At 28.6% G+C, this 20,232-nt stretch overlaps 1 protein-coding gene across 3 annotated transcripts in view; it reads right to left on the minus strand.

Moving 5' to 3' along the window:
• Positions 1 to 1,163: 1,163 nt before the first annotated feature.
• Arpc1 (Actin-related protein 2/3 complex, subunit 1A) overlaps positions 1,164 to 20,232 on the minus strand; it is a 67,140-nt gene continuing 48,071 nt past the window's right edge. For 2 of the 3 annotated variants that reach the window (XM_067265853.1, XM_067265854.1), the window contains exons 8-12: positions 19,600 to 19,702; positions 16,690 to 16,765; positions 16,210 to 16,313; positions 7,489 to 7,672; positions 1,164 to 2,252 (exon numbers count right to left, since the gene is read on the minus strand). In XM_067265853.1, coding sequence (XP_067121954.1) covers positions 2,214 to 2,252; positions 7,489 to 7,672; positions 16,210 to 16,313; positions 16,690 to 16,765; positions 19,600 to 19,702 — 506 coding nt within the window. In that variant the 3' untranslated portion in view covers positions 1,164 to 2,213. Of the gene's footprint in view, positions 2,253 to 7,488; positions 7,673 to 16,052; positions 16,090 to 16,209; positions 16,314 to 16,689; positions 16,766 to 19,599; positions 19,703 to 20,232 lie in introns of those variants that run through there. The other variant, XM_067265855.1, reaches the window with a different exon arrangement.

A 20,232-nucleotide genomic window follows, 5' to 3' on the forward strand; every position in this document is an offset into this window, starting at 1 on the left:
CTATGATTTACATTATATAGACTTATAAACAAAGGCTAGGAAATTCCGTGCTTACACAATTTACAGTCGCTACTGTACATAATTCCTGACCAGGAATACGCAAAATTCATAGCATAATAATTAAAATTTCGATCCTGCTGACAAATTTAGGACTGCTCAAGTCCTAAATGCAGTTATTCTGTTGACAAATTAGATTTTGAAATCGCTTCATTCTACCTCGCCCCAAATATGGAATAGAGAATCTGGTAAATTAACGTTTTAAGCCATAAGATCCCAATCCAATGCGTGGAGATTAACAATAGGGACCACCTCTCTTTATTGCAAAAAATCTGATGTTTATACAATCGTCCTCCAATGGCTCTCCCAGAATCTTGGATCATGCTAGTTAGGGCATTAAAATCGTTTACACTTAGTGCAGCTAGTTTGAAAATTTTGTATTTATCTCTGTTTTATTACTTTTAATGTTAAACGTCTACCACCCCATCTGTAAAATAGGCACACCTACCATAAAGTTTTTCATCAACACCTTTTATCATTGTACTCTTTGAACTAGTTCAAATGTTAAAACTTTAGAGAAGTCAACTAGAATTAACAGACCTTGCTTCAAATGAATTTTATGAGAACCATTTAAAATATTAGATTTTTGCATTTTAATCTTAATATTTGAAGATTTGTGTTTTAATGATTATCATCATTACAAATATCTAAAGATTTTAATATTGGATGCCACAAAATTTATCCCCAATTTTGATGACATTCTTTTGAAAGAGCAGTTGAAAATTTCACATTGATTTAGGTCCGTTGTTATTCGGAAATTTAAAAAACAAATCTTGACTATCTTTTCGCTAGCTGGCCCGCAGACTTGTCTTTTGCGGCTCACCCGGTCCTTCTCGAAATAAGATTAAAGATCCCTGGTCTACTGTATTTGAATATGAATCATTGTTATTCCTTTTCTGTTAATTCCCCGAAGACCATAATGTGACAATTATCAAAGTACTTGTGATTTGTTTTTAGTCAATTTTGTTGTTTATGTCAAAGATAATCTCTCATAATTTGTAAAATAGGCTTTATAATAAAATCAGAATTAGTTTGTGTTGTCTACGATTATTATTATTATTATATACGACGAAGATATAATTTATTTAAAAATGAAACAATCGAGAAACTGTTAACCCTTTATTTTTCATCATATCTTACAAGTTGATGAAAACTATCATTTGTAATTCAACACATCAACAATTCTTTCATCTGAACAATATAATATAAATGGAAGCAAATATATCATACCAGTAACTTTTGCCCATTTGGCCATTGGTCGATTGTCAAAACAAATGTAAATCAATTTCAGGCAATTAAAGTTACGTGATAAATTAACTGTTTTAAAGATGAATTTTTAATTTACGAGAATTGTTTTCAAATTGTCATTTTGTATATGAAAACAATTACTCTCAATTTTTTTAATACAGCACTTGAAAATTGAGTTTTGAATATATTTGGCAATGGCTTGAAAATTTATGCTGTCATCTGAACACAGTATAGTTACTTATATATCAAATCCTGAAAAATCAATTGTCATCCTTACTTTACATATCCATTAAACAATGATCAATAAGCATCAGATAAGATTCAATTAGTAGATTCATTTAACAATGAGAAATTAGATATATTTTTTAAATTATAAAAGCAACCTAGATTTTACATAAATACCAACATTTTCATTCATTTGAACATTCCCTATAGATTATAAACTAAACAGAAACAATCTAGCCAATTAAATACTGAAAATTTCCAAAAACAAAATTTAAATCGTAAAATACGTATGTAAACGAACAACTTAGTTGTGCATGAATCGGCTATGTTTAAGATCACAGCAAAGGCACCAGCCGGTAAAGAAACTCCATTAGATTTTTAGCAAAACAGAATATAACATGCCTTTGAAAGATCAATTACACTTGTCTGTGATGTACAAACCTGGCCATTTTGCTGTTTTCTGTCTTTGATTTTTCCAACAGAGGAATGTTCATAATTTTTATATTGTCTGTCTCAAGCAGATAGACTCTATACGCCTCTTTAATATATAAAAGTCTGTATTTTGAGTCAAATGTACATGATGTCCAGTAGTTTTTTTTTGGCATCTTCCACTAATCTCCAGTGACAGCACCAAGGGAAGGTAGACCATAAAGTTTGTTATGATGCTGCAATTCATTAAGACTTCAAACAATTCTTAAACCCAACATAGAGTTTTCTAATGACTGAAATAAAATCAATATTTATATTCAATTTATTTGAAACTAAATAATTTCTGTAAATTTTGTTTAAAATTATTTATGGTGTTTAAATTCAATTTAATAAGAACAAAGTTAAATAATTTATAAAAGCTAAGCAGATTTATTAACAGAAAAGCATTATGAAAAGTTTTATGAATTACAAATACATTATCTTAAGCATGAAAGCTATTTATTGAAGATATAATTAAATTACTGTCTTTATTTTATTAAATAGTTTTATAAAAAATCTCAGAAAAAAATTATATCACCTATATTATGATATTAATATTAAAATATATTAATTATATGACTTGATAAGTCTAAAATTTGATTATTATTAACTTAAATCATATTTATTATTAGAAGTTTTTAAAAAATTTATATATTTGAAAAATAAAAATACAAAATCTAAAACTTTACTTCTTCATAGGTACAATAACCGCATGGTTATATTTAAAGGACAATCACACTACAGAAAAATAGGTTGACACGCTGATATTCTTTATTGGGTTGCAATTTGAAAAAATTGTAGACCTATAAATTCCCATTCATCCATCTGTTCTTCCTTAATCTTGAGAATGAAGTTATACAGATGAAAGTTGAGACCAGAACATGGAAAGCTTAAGGGTAGGAGGCCCCAATTAACTATATATGAACTTCCGATATAAATTGGAAGACACATTATTTCGATTTAAAAAATTTTCCCCTGTAAGGTGTTAGATAGATGGCCGGCACGACTATGTATGATGTACAGGGCAAGCCACTACTAATTTGAGGTGGAGAGCATATATTTTAAATTAAATTAAAAATCGCAGCTGAGCATTGCGACAATGTTGCCATAAATAATTTCTTGTTCTATATCTCTTTTCTCCAAAATGTACATTTCAGACTTAAAGTCTCTGTTCAGTAGGAGTGATTGCTATCATAGCAAAAAAATTTTCCACTATGCTACATTATGAAAGTGATAAAATATATTTTTTTAAAAACAAGAGTTTACTTACATTATAGTATATAATAAATACTGAACAGTGGTGTACTGTACATACTTTAGCAATTAAACATTTTAGAAACATGACTACATCAAACAATTCCAAAATATCAGTCCTATAACTTTTTTAACATAATTTACAGACGGGAAATTTAGAACTAGTTGTGTCTTGTGATGTTAATCAAAGATGACTATATTATTATTCAACTGGAAACCATTTTCATTCATACAATTAAATTTTTTTCTAAGCTTCAAAATCTGTAAATGCTCTTTTAATTTTCTTCTTCTTTTTTTTAAAATTTAAATTCAATTCACAACCTGTACTTACACAATGTCTAGCAGTTGAATAATTTATACATAATTATATTTATGGCCATAATATGTTCTTATAATCTCACAATTACATGGTAAACAACATACTATATCATCGGTGTTCAATATTTTTTCTTTATGATCATTCTCAATTTTTGTATAATTTATTAGTGAACTAATAAACATTGTATAAAACAATGCCAAAAAGAAATAGTTTAAATATGTTTTGTAACTGTTTAAAAATTAAAGGATTATATTCAAATTTTTTATAAATTACCATTGTTTTCTTTTCTTTTTCTATATACAGCATAGGGCCATTAAGCCGCGGTGATTGGGGTCCAAACTGCTTGACTGCGGCTTAAAAATTTTAAAAGCAAATATAATGTGCACACTATAGATTCAGAAACTGAAGTAATTTACGTTGGGTTTGTGACTCACATTTATATACAGTAGAGAGTCGTTAATCCGAATCAATTGGGGACGGGTTGTTTGGATTAGTGATTTGTTCGGATAACTGATTATGTACGAAAAAATATATTAACCTGTCCGATGTTCAAATTTTTCTCCGTTGCATGTCACTTCGTGTTGAATTTTCGTCAATTTTAAGCCTAACGAAAATTTTTATAATAATAATTGAGGCTATTGTATCGTTAAAAATTATTTCTTTATTTTGTACAAACAAAATAAATATATTGAAGAATATAAAAACATGAAAATTATACTTTAGAAGTAAATCTAGTATCAAAAACGTTCGATTCAGCATGACACAGTCCGACTGAAAATCGTTCGGGCAATCAGCGATTCAGATTACCGGGGTTCGGATTAACGACTCTCTACTGTAATTTCAAATTTTATCAGATTATCAAATTAAAAATAATATACTGTACTTTAAATACGAGTCAGTTTTTTGCGGATTTACCACAGATTAACTTTGTATAATTGTAAGGTGCGAATCGGTTACAATGGCAGCCAGTGGCATGCCGTCATTGAAAGCGGTGGAAGTGCTACTTCCCTTGTATTTTCTAACATATAAATTCATATTGGGCAATTATTTTCATATTTTAACATACTTTGAATTAATTAAAATTAATATTTTATTATAACCGCATTATGTATCTTATTACAAATTTCTATACTACATGTGAAAAAAATGATAAGATTGCTATTGTATATTCGAATATCAGTGGCGGAATGAAAGTGCTGTATTGTCAAAATCAGGTCAGTTTCCACGGCGAAAATAACTGAATAGTGTAAAGCAGCTAGATTATAGGAATTTGCGAATGCGCTTTACAGAGCACCAAACTCACCTGGTTTAGCTGATGGAAGCTACACACCAAAATATCGTATAATGCTTCCAACGATTCTATCCCGTAGCCACTGGTAGGGAGCTATCTGACTAAGTGAATTGTTTTAAGATTTAAAAAGTAAAGCATATTCAATGTTATTTTTATGTACGTTTCTTTGCAAAGTTATAATTTATTATAATTAATTATAATAGTCTTTTAATTATACAGTAATTATATTGACAGATTTTCAGACATAAAATCTCTAGAATTTTTATCACTTTTAGATGTTAATAATTTTAATATTATGAAAAACAATTTTTGCAAACGTGTTTTAATTCTATAAATTAAGTAAATTTTATGGGAAATTTTTTGATTTATCTAAATTACGTAGTGAATTGCAATACAGTATTTATATTCGTGTCCAGACTATATTGACAAGTAACTCTTAGACATAAAAAGTATAATAATTAATGATGATCCAAACAAAGATGTACTAAAAGAATTATATGATTTAATATCATTAATTTTTATGGTACCATCTACCAGTGGGTCTGTTGAGCACAATTTTTTGACCACGAAGCAAATTCATACATTGGCCAGGAACACTCGGCTGGAGGAAAGACTGTGGTCGCTAGCGTCGCTTTCGATAGAAAAAGAGCTTTTAAATATGTCAATGGAGTTGATGACCAGCGACTTTTATGATAAAGTAATTAACAACTTTGTGGGGGGGAAAAATTGCCAAATAGAGTTAGTTTATAAAAAATTTAAAAAGCAAGTTTTTCTATTATTGTTTGTATCATATCAATTTGTATTATGTATGTATTATTTGTATTTTAGAACTAAAATACAAATTGTTTATTTTTGTCATTTCCAGTATTTGTTTAAAACTTTTATGGAAATGTGATGTACCGGACAACTCCAACCCATCAAGAAAGACATGAAAAAATGGTTAATTTAGAGAAAAATTTATTAGTTTAAAAAAACATAGGTAAAAATTGTTTGTAGTCGGACACCCATTGTTTATATCAAACTGCCAGGCAGAAACTATAAATCGCGGAAGGAAGTCATCCTATGATCGGTTGGAAGATCGAATTCATCTTTGATTTTGACTTTTCTTGCACTCCAGGTAAGTGTCTCGTTACGCTTAGTAATGAGGGACCAACCACTTGTGAAGCATGATTGAGGAAGAATGACCAATCAAAGTGGACGAAAGAAGGAACGGAGATTGATAGAATCCCTGACAATTGAGGACACCTTGCCCTCGGTTAACGTTCCAAATAATCAAAACTGTCAACGTGCAAAAAAAAAAAAAAAAAAAACCCAATTTTTTGTCTATTGTGCCAACCTATAACCCATGCCACTTTGAACATAGACTGTGTCCCTGACGCCAATGGGTGAAGTCTCCCCATGCCTTACAGACTTGTCAATGCCATTGTCCTGGGACCACCTTCGATCAATGATCATAGAACCACATTGACGCCCAGGACGTCCAAACAGCTGATTGTCCTAAAGCAAACTATTTTGTACATAGTGTATGTTTATTTTATGTTAAAATAAATGGTTTTTGTCAGATACTTGTCGTCTTTGTCTTTTCCGCCACCACACATGTACGAATGGACCCTAGACCATCACTGACGCGTAATTAACTGATTGCCTCTGGAAGTCGGCATCTTACAGAAACACAGCTTCCCTATCATCAAATGTCATAGTATGCCACTGATGGCGGCCTCCATAATGCTGACACTCAGCGTGGATAAAACAGATTAATATTGTATTTGAATTTCATTGTAAGTTATTTTATTGTTTATTGATAAATAAAAGCCTAATCTTCTATAAATACTTCTTTGAAGTTATAAGCCAGCATTTAAATATTTAATCCTCAATAGTGCATAGCACATCAATCACAAACATTCAAAATGCCAAAATGACAGCTGTCTACACCTGTCTTGAGTGTTTGAGAGGCCATGTCCAGGTCCATACAATCCATAGTGTCAAAAAATTGGGATCCAAGCTTTTTGCATGGCTTAAGCAAATTTGCAGATTACTTAATTTGGCCCGCAGCTTAATGGCCCTACACTGTATTACTATTCGTTTTTTTTTTAACCATTTTTCTAATAGATTTGGATAATTTTTTAACAAATACATCTGTATTACGTCTTTAATTTCAACTATTTGGTAACTTTCTTCTGTTGTTCTATTTATAATTTTTTTAATAAACACTTAACATATTATATTTTATATAATTACTTATATATGAATGAAAGTCTATTACTATGTTGATATTTGAAGGTTTTTTTTTATACTTTTTATTTTTATACTATTATTTTCTTTATATAACACAATATCTAAAAATGATAAATTGTTATTCTCTTCTTTTTCATATTCAAACTGTAAATTTAGATCTATAGAATTAACTAACTTAAGTATTTCATCTTTATTTATTACATCATTATATAGTAAAGGACTATCATTCACATATTTGCTATAATAATAGGTATCTTTTTATAAATCCAAACATTTTTTGATTATCAATCGGCATATTATTGTACATATGAAGAAATAAACTGCAGGACCTAAAGCTTTACCAAATTTTACATATTAACTTAAATTTTGATTAAATGTAAGAATTACTAACCTTTATATCCCAGATTACCATTTTACCATCCATTCCTGAAGTACAAAATTTACTAACAGCAGATTTGGTCCCTGTATGGATGGTCATATGTGAGATAGCATTTTGATGGATAGTATCTAGTAAAGTATCTGTACTGTTTTCCACAATGGCACGTTTATCCATATCACGAAACTTCCTCATGGCACTAAAACAACAAAAAATTTCAGGTGTGTGTATAACTCATTTAAATCCATTTAGTGTATAAGGTGCATTGCAAAAATATAAGGCCATCTCGATTTTTTGAAATAATAAATTTTTTATTACACTTAAACAAAAACAAGTGACAAGAATAAGTACAGATGTAAAAGAATTACTTATTCTATTTACAATCAAAACTAAAAATGAAAATATAATTTTTTAATTCAAAAAATCAAAAATAATGGTGTTGCAAAAATACAAGACCAATTGCATTTTTGGGTGATTTATCAAAAAATATTCACTATCACCTACAATTTAATAATTATAAAGAGATGGCAGCAATTCGTAATTGTCAATACAGGCAAAATTGAATTTATAACACCATTAATTGTCGTGATGACTAATTTTAACAATGGGTAGAGGTAAGTCCTAAACTGACTTTCAATGTGGCCAAATCAGAGCCCTCCATCAGGATGGAAGTTCTGCTAGAGCTATTACAAAGCAGCTGAAGAGATCTCACTGTGTTGTAGCCAATTTTATTAAATTTAGTGTGCAATATGGAAACAAAAAACAAACTTGGATGGTCTTCCAAGTTGACAGGGGAACAGAATCAGCAATTATTTGGGAAATAACAACAGGAATATCATTAGGTGAATCAGCAAACAGGTCTAATATTAATGTTCACAAATCCACACTTTCCCATATGGTAAAATCAACAAAACATCTAGTGTATAAAAATAGAAAAACAGCACCATATCTAAAACACCACCACCAACAAAAAAGACTGATATGGTCCAAAGATAAAATGTCATAGACTTCAAAATGGTGTGAAATTATTTGGACTGATAAAAAAAGTTCAATTTGGATGGTCCTGACAGCTGGCAATTTTATTGGCACAATCTTAGGGGAGAGGAGTTTTTGTTTGCCAAGTGTCAGCAAGAAAGGGATGAGTTATGATCTGGGCAGGTTTTAGATGGTCCAGAAAAATCAATTTAGCATTCATAAATGGCTAAATGAAGGCAGCTGGGTATCAAAACTGTAAGGATGTACATCATCTGTCATTTGGAGAAAAGTTGGTGGTCCGTTCTGGCAATTGCAACAAGATAATGAACCAATTTGCAATGCAAACTTCACTTATCAATGGTTACTGGATAATGGCATTCAAGTCATGAATTGGCTTCCCTATACCCATAATCTGAACCCAATAGAAAATCTATGGAGTCTAGCTAGAGCTAGAGATATGTATGTAGGAGGAAAACAATTCAAGTATTGAACAACCCAAAGCTGCAATTGTAATTGAGTAGGGAAAAATCAATTTAAACATGCTACAAAATCTTGTTAACTCTAGGAAAAATAGAGTTTACAAGATTATTTTGAAAAATGGTAGTTTCACTGGCTATTAAATGCCATTGGCCTTATATTTTTGCATCATCATTATTTTTGATTTTTTGAATTAAAAAATTATATTTTTATTTTATTAGAATAAGTAATTCTTTTACATCTACACATATTCTGTTGCTAATTTTTTTGTTTACATGTAATGCAAATTTATTATTCCAAAAAATCTGATGGTCTTATATTTTTGCAACATACCTTATTACAATAATAGCAAAATTTATTTTAATAAACAAAAGTTTGATGAATTAATATCTTTCATTATATATGAATCACATTACATAACCTTAAGAAGATAATCAGTAAGAATTCTTCTTCAGTATATTATACATTTCAAAAAACATTTTGTTAAAATATCCTATGAAAGCTGTTCTTAAATGAAAATAGTTGAAACTACATAATTTGGTAATTAACTTTCATGTATATCTTATAATATGATAAAGCTTGAGATAATACCAAAATTTTCAAAAAAGTTTTAACTAGTTATATATGTTCTCTTTCTTTACTTCTGATTTTAAATATTTCTTACATCCACATTAAAGAGTTTTACATTAATTCATTATTTAAGTAAATATTTCTCATTAGAAGAAAATTATAGTACAGACATGGGCAAATGTGGCTCAGAGAGCCGCATGCAGCTCTTTTTGAGTTACATGCAGCTCTTGCTGAAAGTGTTAATTTCTGTTTTTTTATTATTTTTTTTACAATTTTATTTTATAATTTTGTGAAAATATGTTTATTAAAAAAATTCAATATTTGTTTTATATTTATATTATATAATAAAATCGCACGCCTTACCATACTATCAACCACAACAATACAGAACTGCAGCTCCCGTGCATTTTGCAAAACCTACATTGCAGCTCCCACTGAACTCTTGCTTGCCCACTCGTCACAGTATGCAAAAATCCAAACTGTTAACTCTAAGGAAAAAAAATCTGCATTTTTTTCTAGTTTACTTGATTTTATGGGCTTTATTTTTACTCTTTCCACTGTGTACACACACTAAGAGGGCCTTTTGATCATATCCATAATGGGTATGATGAAAAGAGTTCAGCCAGGCTCACAATGAGGCAGCTGTGTGGTAAGGGATGGGGCCCAACATATCTGGGACAGATCACTCCAAAAAAATATTCCTGGAATTTTTGATCTGTCTAGATTTGATCCTGGGTCCCCAAAGCAGCAGGCTTGCCCCTTAACTGCCTTGACTATCTGACCACTTGATTTTATGGACTTTTAATTATTACTTTGTTTGTGTTATTTTTTTCTCATTCACACATTCTTATTATAGTTAATTAGCAGTATTATAAAAGGAAATAAAATATTCATATTTTATACTTATGCTAAAAAGTATACAACTTTTTAGCTGTATACTTGTAAGCATACAGCTAAAAAGTTGGAAATGTATGCTTAACATTAATATTAATAGCAGTGATGTAACGATACCAAATTTCTCCTGATTCCAATAAGATTCCTGATTCTTTTGAATACTTTCTAAAGTTTACTTTAGTTTAGAAAAACTGATGATTTACATTACAAGCATGATACATTCATCAATTAACGAATATCAAGCTTAAGAATGGAAAATGACTGGAAAATCCAGAATCAATCTTTCAAAAGAAATCTGAAAATTCTCCATTTATATGTGGATACGCATGCTTTTATTGTGTACTACAAAATAAATTTGTAATCATATTTTGGATCAAATCAATATTGCAACACTACAGCTGATTCCCTTTTACTCAAAGAGCTATCCCATCATGTTATGTAGGGTTGCCCATGTGCCCATCTTTGGAAACTGCTTCATTGGGTGATGCAATGAACAAAGGAAGGAAAGGTAAATAAGATGCACTTTTTTCATGCTTCTTGCAATGGGCATCTCTTAAATGATTTAACTCCATTGTTCTTAATACTAAATGAGGTTTGGCAAATGATACAATGAGCCGAACAAATCACGAGTTAACCAATTTTTGAATTCATTCACTTGAGGCATGAATGTCTAGACTGACTCATCTTGAAATATCAATTTTTAAAACTCAAAATGGTTTTAAACTTAGTGCAAACAAGTATTTTTACTCAGAATCGCATGAGTCACATTGGAAAATTTAATGTATTATGGCATCATCTGTGAATCATTACAAAAAACATTCATAATTATAATGAAGAAGTCATTTTATCATTGTAAGTAAACATATGGAATTATTAAAAATAATTTTATATATTTTTCAATTAAAATAAAATTTTGTTTATATTTTAAACTGTTTTGCTCACACTTAAATATTTTTGCCAAATGCTGGGTTTGATTTGAAACTCGATAGTCCAATAGTTCAATCAATGTTAACTCATTTATAATTAAAATTTTTAAAAATTAGGCAAATTTATGAAACAAAAATTAATGAAATTACTAAAAAAATTAAAGTAAATTTAAATTTATCTTTTCAGCAAAACAATAAAACAATTTCTATAATTATGTGGCAAAAAAAAAGAAAAAAAAGAAAGAGTTGCAATTAATTAAATAAAATAATTAAAACTCTGGACTTTACACTGAAACTAAAACTAAAAATAAAATCAAATTAACTAAAATTAAATCAATTGAAAATTAAATGTAATTTTTAAATTTGTTATTTGTTTGTGGCAGTGGTGGAACATTTTGCTTTTAATACAGTCAAACCTGTTTTTATGCAATCTTTTTCTGTGCGATTTTTATTTGTGCGATTTGTTTTGTGCGATTTTTTTTTGTGCCGTATATGAAAATTTCAATCAAATTGAAACATAATTGACTCCTGTAAAATTTTTAAAAACTCTATTGGTTGTTTTCTATGACATCAGCAGGTTTTTTCATTTTTTATTCAGTAAAATTTTTTTCTCATACGTTTATTTCTGTCCCCTCTTATTTTAATAGCATAAAAACCATAAATATTATGTTATATTTGAACAGATAAGGTAAGTTAGCTCCCCTCCAGCTTTAGACTGCAGGTGTGAAATTGCATGCCTTGTTAAATGAAATAACACTTCCTGCAGCTATATTTATCAAATAAAATCATTATTTAACGATTATTTTTAACTTTTTAATGTTAGATTCGTATTTAAGTGGAAATAATTAATTAATATAAAAATTAAAATTCTTAGAGGATTTTTTCCCCCATTAGGTGTTGCAGAAAAAGGCCCAAGGAATTAAAAAAGCAATTCCTAGTTATTTCGTACGATTTCAAGTTATTTTCTACTTGAGACTTTTTTTATGCAGTCCCTATTCACCGCATAAAAAAAAAATATTTTTTTAATTGTGTTGCAAAAACTATTTTTTATAGCCACTCGTGAAGTTTCGCTTGATTTTTTTTAATGCATTTTCTTTTATGCAGTCCCTATCCCCCGCATAAAAACAGGTTTGACTGTGTATATACAGAATACAAATTGCTGGTCAAATTGGCATAGGGTGATGTTGCCAAATAGCAACCTTTACCCCATGTTACCTCATGTATGGAGCATTGTGTCCTCTCTGCTTTGTCAATGTGAAAGTTTCCAATAAACTAATTGTAAAGAATCGCTTTTAACAGAATAGGGATAAAAGCAACACAACCTTGTTAATTGGTCCCACCTGGTGTTGTATTTGTAAACAGTCGGGAAAACAAAGGGAGTACAGTCTTTGTTTATTGAACTTGTGTGTGGGCAGGCAATGTGTTTGCCACATGTTAGCTTACTAGAAAAAAATGTAAACAAGTCACGTCAGGAGAAGGGCCGGCGTTTTGGAAAGCTGCTGATGAAAAGAAGAATCCTGATTGGTTGGAAGTTGTCGTCCAAAAACTCTTTAAATAGTAAGACGAGCGAGAGGAAAAGTGAGAAGGACAAGACACTGATAATACGGTAGTCTCAGGTACTTGGGCAGCCCGCTGAGCATAGAGAGAGTGCTCTCCTCTGATAACGATCTCAGGGACGGGTAAGTGCGGAGACTGGATGGGCCGTATAGTTGAGCCAACTCCACTAGTAAACTGAGGTTTCCTCAGAGTATAATAGTTCCTGAAGGCCAAGCTGATACATGAGAAACCACATTTTGTTGTCCTGTATATGTTATTTGTCAAATTTGTATATTCTATGTATTTGTTTGTAAATAAACTGTAAATATTCTCTGAATTGAGTGTGGAGGTGTGCTTCCATTGAACCTGAATCAACTATTGGATCGTGATACAATTATCTCAACAAGACGGAGTTTGGGAAACAACATTACTAGATCTTGAGATCTTCACTCTAATACTTTATTGTTAATATCAATTTTAAAAATTTTTTAACTTTCAACCAAAACAAATAATTAATTTTCTTATAAAATGTGGAAGAATTGTTTTTAAGAATTGGAAATCGTAACCAGATTTTCTTGATTCCAATTCCCGGAAAATGTCCAATTACAATCATTCCATCACTACTTAATAGTGAGGTAAAAAGTATTTCATGCCTAATGGGTCTTTTGGTCAAGGTACTCTAGGTTCTCATTCTTCAATTATATATCACTGGGTGAAAATTGTACAATTTTTGAGTGATTTGACAGTAACACTATGTTACACATCAAATTATAATATTAAATAATTCTTTCTTGTTGGTTTTTAAGATTTTTACATCAACTTATATAACTCTCCTGCTATAACTACAGACAGCAAATAAAATAAAAGATTGCCTGTTTGCTTTCACTAGATATACATTAGTTTTAACTTAACATAACTATTTTTAATTGTCTTTGTGATCAGTTAGTCTAATTAATGCTGATCTTTTTGTAGTTAATCAATGTTTCAATTTCCATTTAATTGTTTTCTTAAAAAGTATTTATTGTAAGTGTTGTATGAAAGTTTTATCCAGTTTCTTAAAATTCATAATTTGTGATAAAATGTATTAAATATACTTCCATCTAAAACTGATTAAGAGAATAATTGTTTTAAAATCAGTTTTGCTATCAGAAATAAAAATATATAGTGAATTACATAGTTTTTTTGTATCAGCACTCCTGTCATTAGAAAAACAATTTGATTTTGAAGCTTCTTTCAAAATCTTTCTTAAATTTCTTAGAATAGTACATAAATATTTTGTTACATCTTATGGAATTCATTCTAAATTTATTCATTAAAGTAAATTTAGTGTCACTATTGCTGTCAATCAATTCTCTCAAATTTCATGTTTCACTGCATTGTTAATTATAAAAATAATAATCTGAATTGGTAATTTGTATTCATTAAAATGCTTAAATACACTCATAAAAATTTTATATTGTAAATACCTACATAAACATTTTGTAACTTGAAACTTAAGATTATCACAAAATGAATATCTAAATAAAATAATAATTGCCATCATATTAAAATTTGTTAGTTCAAAGTTAAGAGCACAATTAAAATCTGTATTTAAAAACACCTAACAACACTTTTACAACATAAATTTTGAAAGTATGATATACATGTGTCATTGTTATAAAATCACAGAAATCATTAATAATGTAGAAATGATAACATTAAGAATAACAACACAGTTAATTGGAAAAATAAAAGATTAGCAAAAAGTTTGGAGAACAACAAAATTCTTTGAACTTAACCATAGAAGCACATGTGCATTCTTTTAATTTATAAGGATAATTAAGCTTTCACAATATATTTTCCTTTTTCTCTCAAACATTCTATATCTATTCATTTATTTTTCTACAATTTATGTTTAAGTCATAAAATGTTAAAAATTCTTTTGCTATGGATACTTAGTTCGTTTACAAGTTAAGAGAACTTATAAATCACTAAAATGTACATACTGAATTTAACATCCTTCAAACTTTTTCTATCATATAAAATATTCAACTAACTTATCTTAGTAAATTATAAATTCATGTTATATTGATAATGCAAATTAATTGCTGAAGATAATACTAATTAATGCATTTAGCCACTTCAAATAAATTCACAATTATTCATATGTGAAATATTCAGATAAAATACTACATTTTCATTTTCCTCTTATGAAATAAAAACATAGTTTTAAATCTATATAGATTGAAACATCTACATACAAGAACTGAAAACAGTATAATGTGTATATATATATATATTTACTGTAAGGTCAATACAAATTTTATTCAACCATAGTCTGTCATTATCTTTAATACTTTTGAACTTTGAATGAGGTTTACAGAAGAGCTAGAAATATAAACAAAACAGAAAACAACTCTAAAAGCTTATCTCAACATCTTTTAAGAGAAATCAAACAAATTAATAATGTAAAATACAGAAAAGTGTAAACCATTCTAAAAATTAATATTCAACAATTTTTCTTATTGAACAAAATTGAATTTAATTATTATTCTTTTCTAGTTTATTTTCATAAACATAAATCATTCAAAACTATTCAAAATGACAGAAAATATATTGAACTATTTTAGCATTCTCTAAATAGTAGTATTTACTGATATAATAAACAAAATTAAATTTTTTTTGGAAAACTAAATGTTTTTACATAAAAACACTGAAACATCAATTCTGTGAGCTTGATATATTTGCTCAAAAAGTAGAAGTTTACTTCTATGTTTAAACTAGCCATAGAGAAAGCCCTTTGAGAACTTAGTGTAGGTTACAGAATACAAGCAATATACAATGTCAAATTAAATATTATTTTCACAAAAATTAGCATCACAAAAGAAAGCATACCTTAAAACTCATACCTAGTTCTTTAGTAATAAAATATAATTGAATTTTAGTGATTAACATAGATTCAACATTAACTTCATTTTTTAATTGAAATTAAAAAATACAAAGCATTAAATGAAAGACATTCAATGTATAACATTATTTGCAAATCCTTACTGTAACCAAAAGATAATCAAAGATAACTAATAACTGAATCAGGACTGTTATTTAGAGTTTTTATGTAGGAATACACAACCATTCTTAAATAAATTATTGTAGTGCTATTAACAATTCACTTTCACCAAATTTATATTGTAAAATAATGATATTTTAATAAATTGTTCTTACATAATTTTTAATAAGGCATATTTATTTTCTTATTTTTCTGAAAGATAAAAACTGAGTTAAATACTGAATAAATGTTAGATTTGTTTAGTATTGCATTATGTACATGCTAACTCATCAGAAATGGAAGACATTAATTCATTATTTATTCAGTACTTACCTAAAACCATCCACTTCTCTTTTTTGAGATTTATCCAATTTATCTACAAATGTCAGCTGACCACGATCATCATAGTGAAAGACCATGGGACAACAATCATGACCCTGAAAAACATTAACTACATTATTTTAAATAAAAAAAAACAATAAAATAAATCTTCTCAATATGTAATCTCATTACTTCAATAAACTAACTGGTAATTTCTTAAGTCAACAGTCAATAATAAAACAATTTAATATATATCTAGTTGTTTTATTATTGACTCTTATTGAAGTTTTCAGTAGAAAAGAAATAGATCAGAGAAGAATTTAAATTTCAATACAATAACTATATCTAACTTCGCCAACTGTAATTAGAGTCATCTCTCTTGGTATTAAAATTTGAGTTAGAATATTGCTTTCAGCCAAATTCAAATTTAAAACTGAACTGTGCATATATTTTAATATAAATTTCCAATAAAAACTATGATTTTATACTCACAGCTACAATTATGCTATTTAGAGAAGCCCAGGCACATGTCAGATATGGCAGGAACTGTGTTTTAACAGTTGTCAATCTGAAAAAGTTTATAATTTAACAAAGTATTTTATGTTATATTTTATTATATATTTTCACATGCATAAATCTAACAAATTCAATATCAAACATAACTGTCTTTTCTCACTACTGTTCCCTTTTTTCTACTCATTTATTTTTTTTAATCGTTGCAGTTATAACATTACACTTGGTTTTATGACACTACTATATTATTACTCAGTTATTAGTTTACTTAATTGACGTCACATGATTTTAACACACAGTTAACTGAACTATAAATTGATATTAAATTGACCTTTTTACACATTTTATCAAAGTTTTTTTTATATAATAAAAACTTTGAGAAAAAGCCTGACACTTGCTCCTGAAAACATTTGCTTCTCATTTATATCGAAAGTGGTGGAAACATGCAAAAACGTCAGTTTAATATCAATTTTTTAAAGTTCCAGCTTTAAAGAATAAGTTTTTAACTATACATTATTATATCAAAAAATTAACTGCTATTTAATTACTAACTGCAGTTAATTGCTTTAGTATGACTGTTAGATTAAAAAAGAATATGAACAAAATCACTGAGAAGAATAAAAATAAAATTCAATCACTTCAAATTTGAATTACAAATAAAAATAATCTTAATACAAAAAAGCCATAAATATTAGCAAATAAATGCCTGGTGATATATAACAAAAGAATGTATTTTATCAAAACTATACTGTACTATATTGATCTTTTCATTATAAGATCAGTATGGTATAGTAAGTTATAATTTCCTTAATTATAAAATGTGAAACAACATTCACATGTTGATTGTCAAATATGAATTAAATTGTAGTTGACTGTTACCAAATGCCACCAACCAAATTTCTAAAAGCAAATCTGCTTTTGAAAGCTCAGAAATGATCATATTTGTAACAAACACATGTAAATAACAAGCAATTATTTATTGTGGCATCACAATGCTGGGATATAATTTTTAATCATATTTTTGACGTATTTAATTTAAAACATGTGCTCTCCACCTCAAATTAATAGTGACTTGCCCCTGTACTTTTCCTTCAACAATAGAGTCATGCTGATCATCATAACTCATGAAAACAACATGCTTATTATTGATATCTTGTTGAAATTCTTTTCCATACAAAACTGGCTTCTTTGTGTTCTGGACAATATTAGCATATTTAATGGTTTTTTCTTTCTTTACCTATTGTACATATTTTGATAAGGCTTGTCAGGCATGATTTTTTCAGTGGGTAGTATACCTCTAAATAAAATTAAGTCCAAATTATCTTTGCAGCATTTGACATATTATCTCTAATCAAACATTCAATACATTTTTTCCTCTAAATTTCAGACTTTTTAAGGTTAAACCAGTTATTTGACAGAAACCTAATATAAACAGTGTATAAATATTTCCAGAATATCTAATGCAATATTTTTCCAGCCATCTAAAAGCTTTTTTTAGTGCCAAATGCATCTGATTCATCTATACTAAATATTCCATTATTATAATCTCAGATTATATTTGCTTTTATCTGAACTGATTGGTCTATTCAAAGAATTTTCTATTTTATACACAGACTATAAGATAATTCACTTAAAGTTTTTGTTGGCAAAAAAAAACTTAACTTTAATAGAAAACAGATTCACAAATTGAGAATTACATATAACATGCTTAACTGAGAAAAGCATTGGGGAACATTTAAATGAACCCAAAAACATGTGAAATCAATGTGATTAAAAAAATTGTACAAGGGCTAGTTTTTAAATAAGGTCCGTTTGTGAATAAAAGTGAGAATAATGCGCAATCACGGCAGTATGCATATGCTTCTGCTCCGAGCAAGCTTGGCGCGCGTTTTGACGCCATTTGCAGCCATATCGTCTGTCTGTATGCTGAGCTGTAGAAGTTGAAAATGTTTAAGAAAATTGAGTCTCCCGCCAACTGTGAGATACGATCTGTTATTCGATTCTTGAATGCAAGAAACTTGGCAGCAGAGGAAATTCACTGTCAGATTTGTGAAGTTTACGGTGATAATGCTATGAGTGACAGTAAAGTTCGAAAATGGGTAAGAATGTTCAAGGATGGGCGAGTTAATGTGCATGATGAGCCACGCCCTGGTCGACCTTCTCTGATTTCTGAAGATTTGGTTCGTGATGTGGATAACAAAATTTGAGAGGACCGATGATTCACGATTTCAACGTTATCAATTGAATTTCCACAGATTTCAAGATCAGTTTTGTATACCATTGTTTCGGAGAAACTGAATTATCGAAAATTGTTTTCTCGGTGCATTCCAAGACTGCTTTCTGACGATCACAAAACAAAAAGATTAAACAGTGCTTTATCGTTTTGACTCGATACGATCATCCACACAGTCCAGACCTTGCACCCAGTGATTTTCACTTGTTTCGATACTTAAACGAGTTCCTTGGTGGTCAACATTTCAACGACAAAGGAGAAGTGAAAACTGCAGTCGTGGATTGGGCTTCTTGACAGGCGGCAGATTTCTTTGAAGTCGGAATTCAAAAAATTGTTGAGCGGTATGACAAATGTTTAAACAAAATGAAAATTATGTAGAAAAGTAGATAAAAGTATGCAGAATATAGAAAAAAATATATTTTAACGATATTTACAGTATTTTTCTTCTTATTAAAAAACGGACCTTATTTAAAAAATAGCCCTCGTATAAACTTGAATATTAGCTTTCTAATAAGAACTTAAGATAAAAATGTTTTATTTCAAATTTTGCATCCAATGAAATATATCACACAAGCAAGATATATTTTACTTATTTCACTCTAAAAATTTTATTATAGTTTTAAAATTAATATTTATAATATGTATAATATACATACGCCATTCCTTTATTAGCATCAACAACAGAAATACTGCTATCATGACCAACCCATGCAAGTTTATTACCATCAGAGGAAAAACTGACACTATGTACCCATCCAGCTGCAATAAATTAAAATTAATTAATTAAATACATTGAAAATGATAACTTCAAAATTTAAATTATTTCAGAAATGATTTAAAATAAAGAGATTTTAAAAAACTGCAAGTGTTAAAAAAAGTGAAATAATGAAAATTTCAATATAATTTTTAACTTATCATTTAACTTATGATTTAATTAAAATATCAAAAAATAATGATAAAAATTATATTGAAATGTCAAAAAGTTGGGCACAACATTTGAAAATAAAATTTTTTATTTTCAAATGCCAATACAAATTTAAAATAATTCCAGTTTCTAAAAAATATTGAAGTTAAAGTTTTAATATAGTTTATAATTAATATATTTTTAAATAAATTGCAACCATTTATGTTAAAAAAACATCTAAATAATTTTCTTGAATTCATTGAATATATTATGTAAATGTAATTTTAAAATACCAGTACATACAGTATCATGAATATCATCTCTTAATTTAACCGTAACAGAAAAATATATTAGTTATAATTGATCGTTCCAAAAACTCCAAAGT

Source organism: Centruroides vittatus, unplaced genomic scaffold (genome assembly GCF_030686945.1).
Source record: "Centruroides vittatus isolate TY-2023 unplaced genomic scaffold, ASM3068694v2 contig_250, whole genome shotgun sequence".
Taxonomy (NCBI): Eukaryota; Metazoa; Arthropoda; class Arachnida; order Scorpiones; family Buthidae; genus Centruroides; species Centruroides vittatus.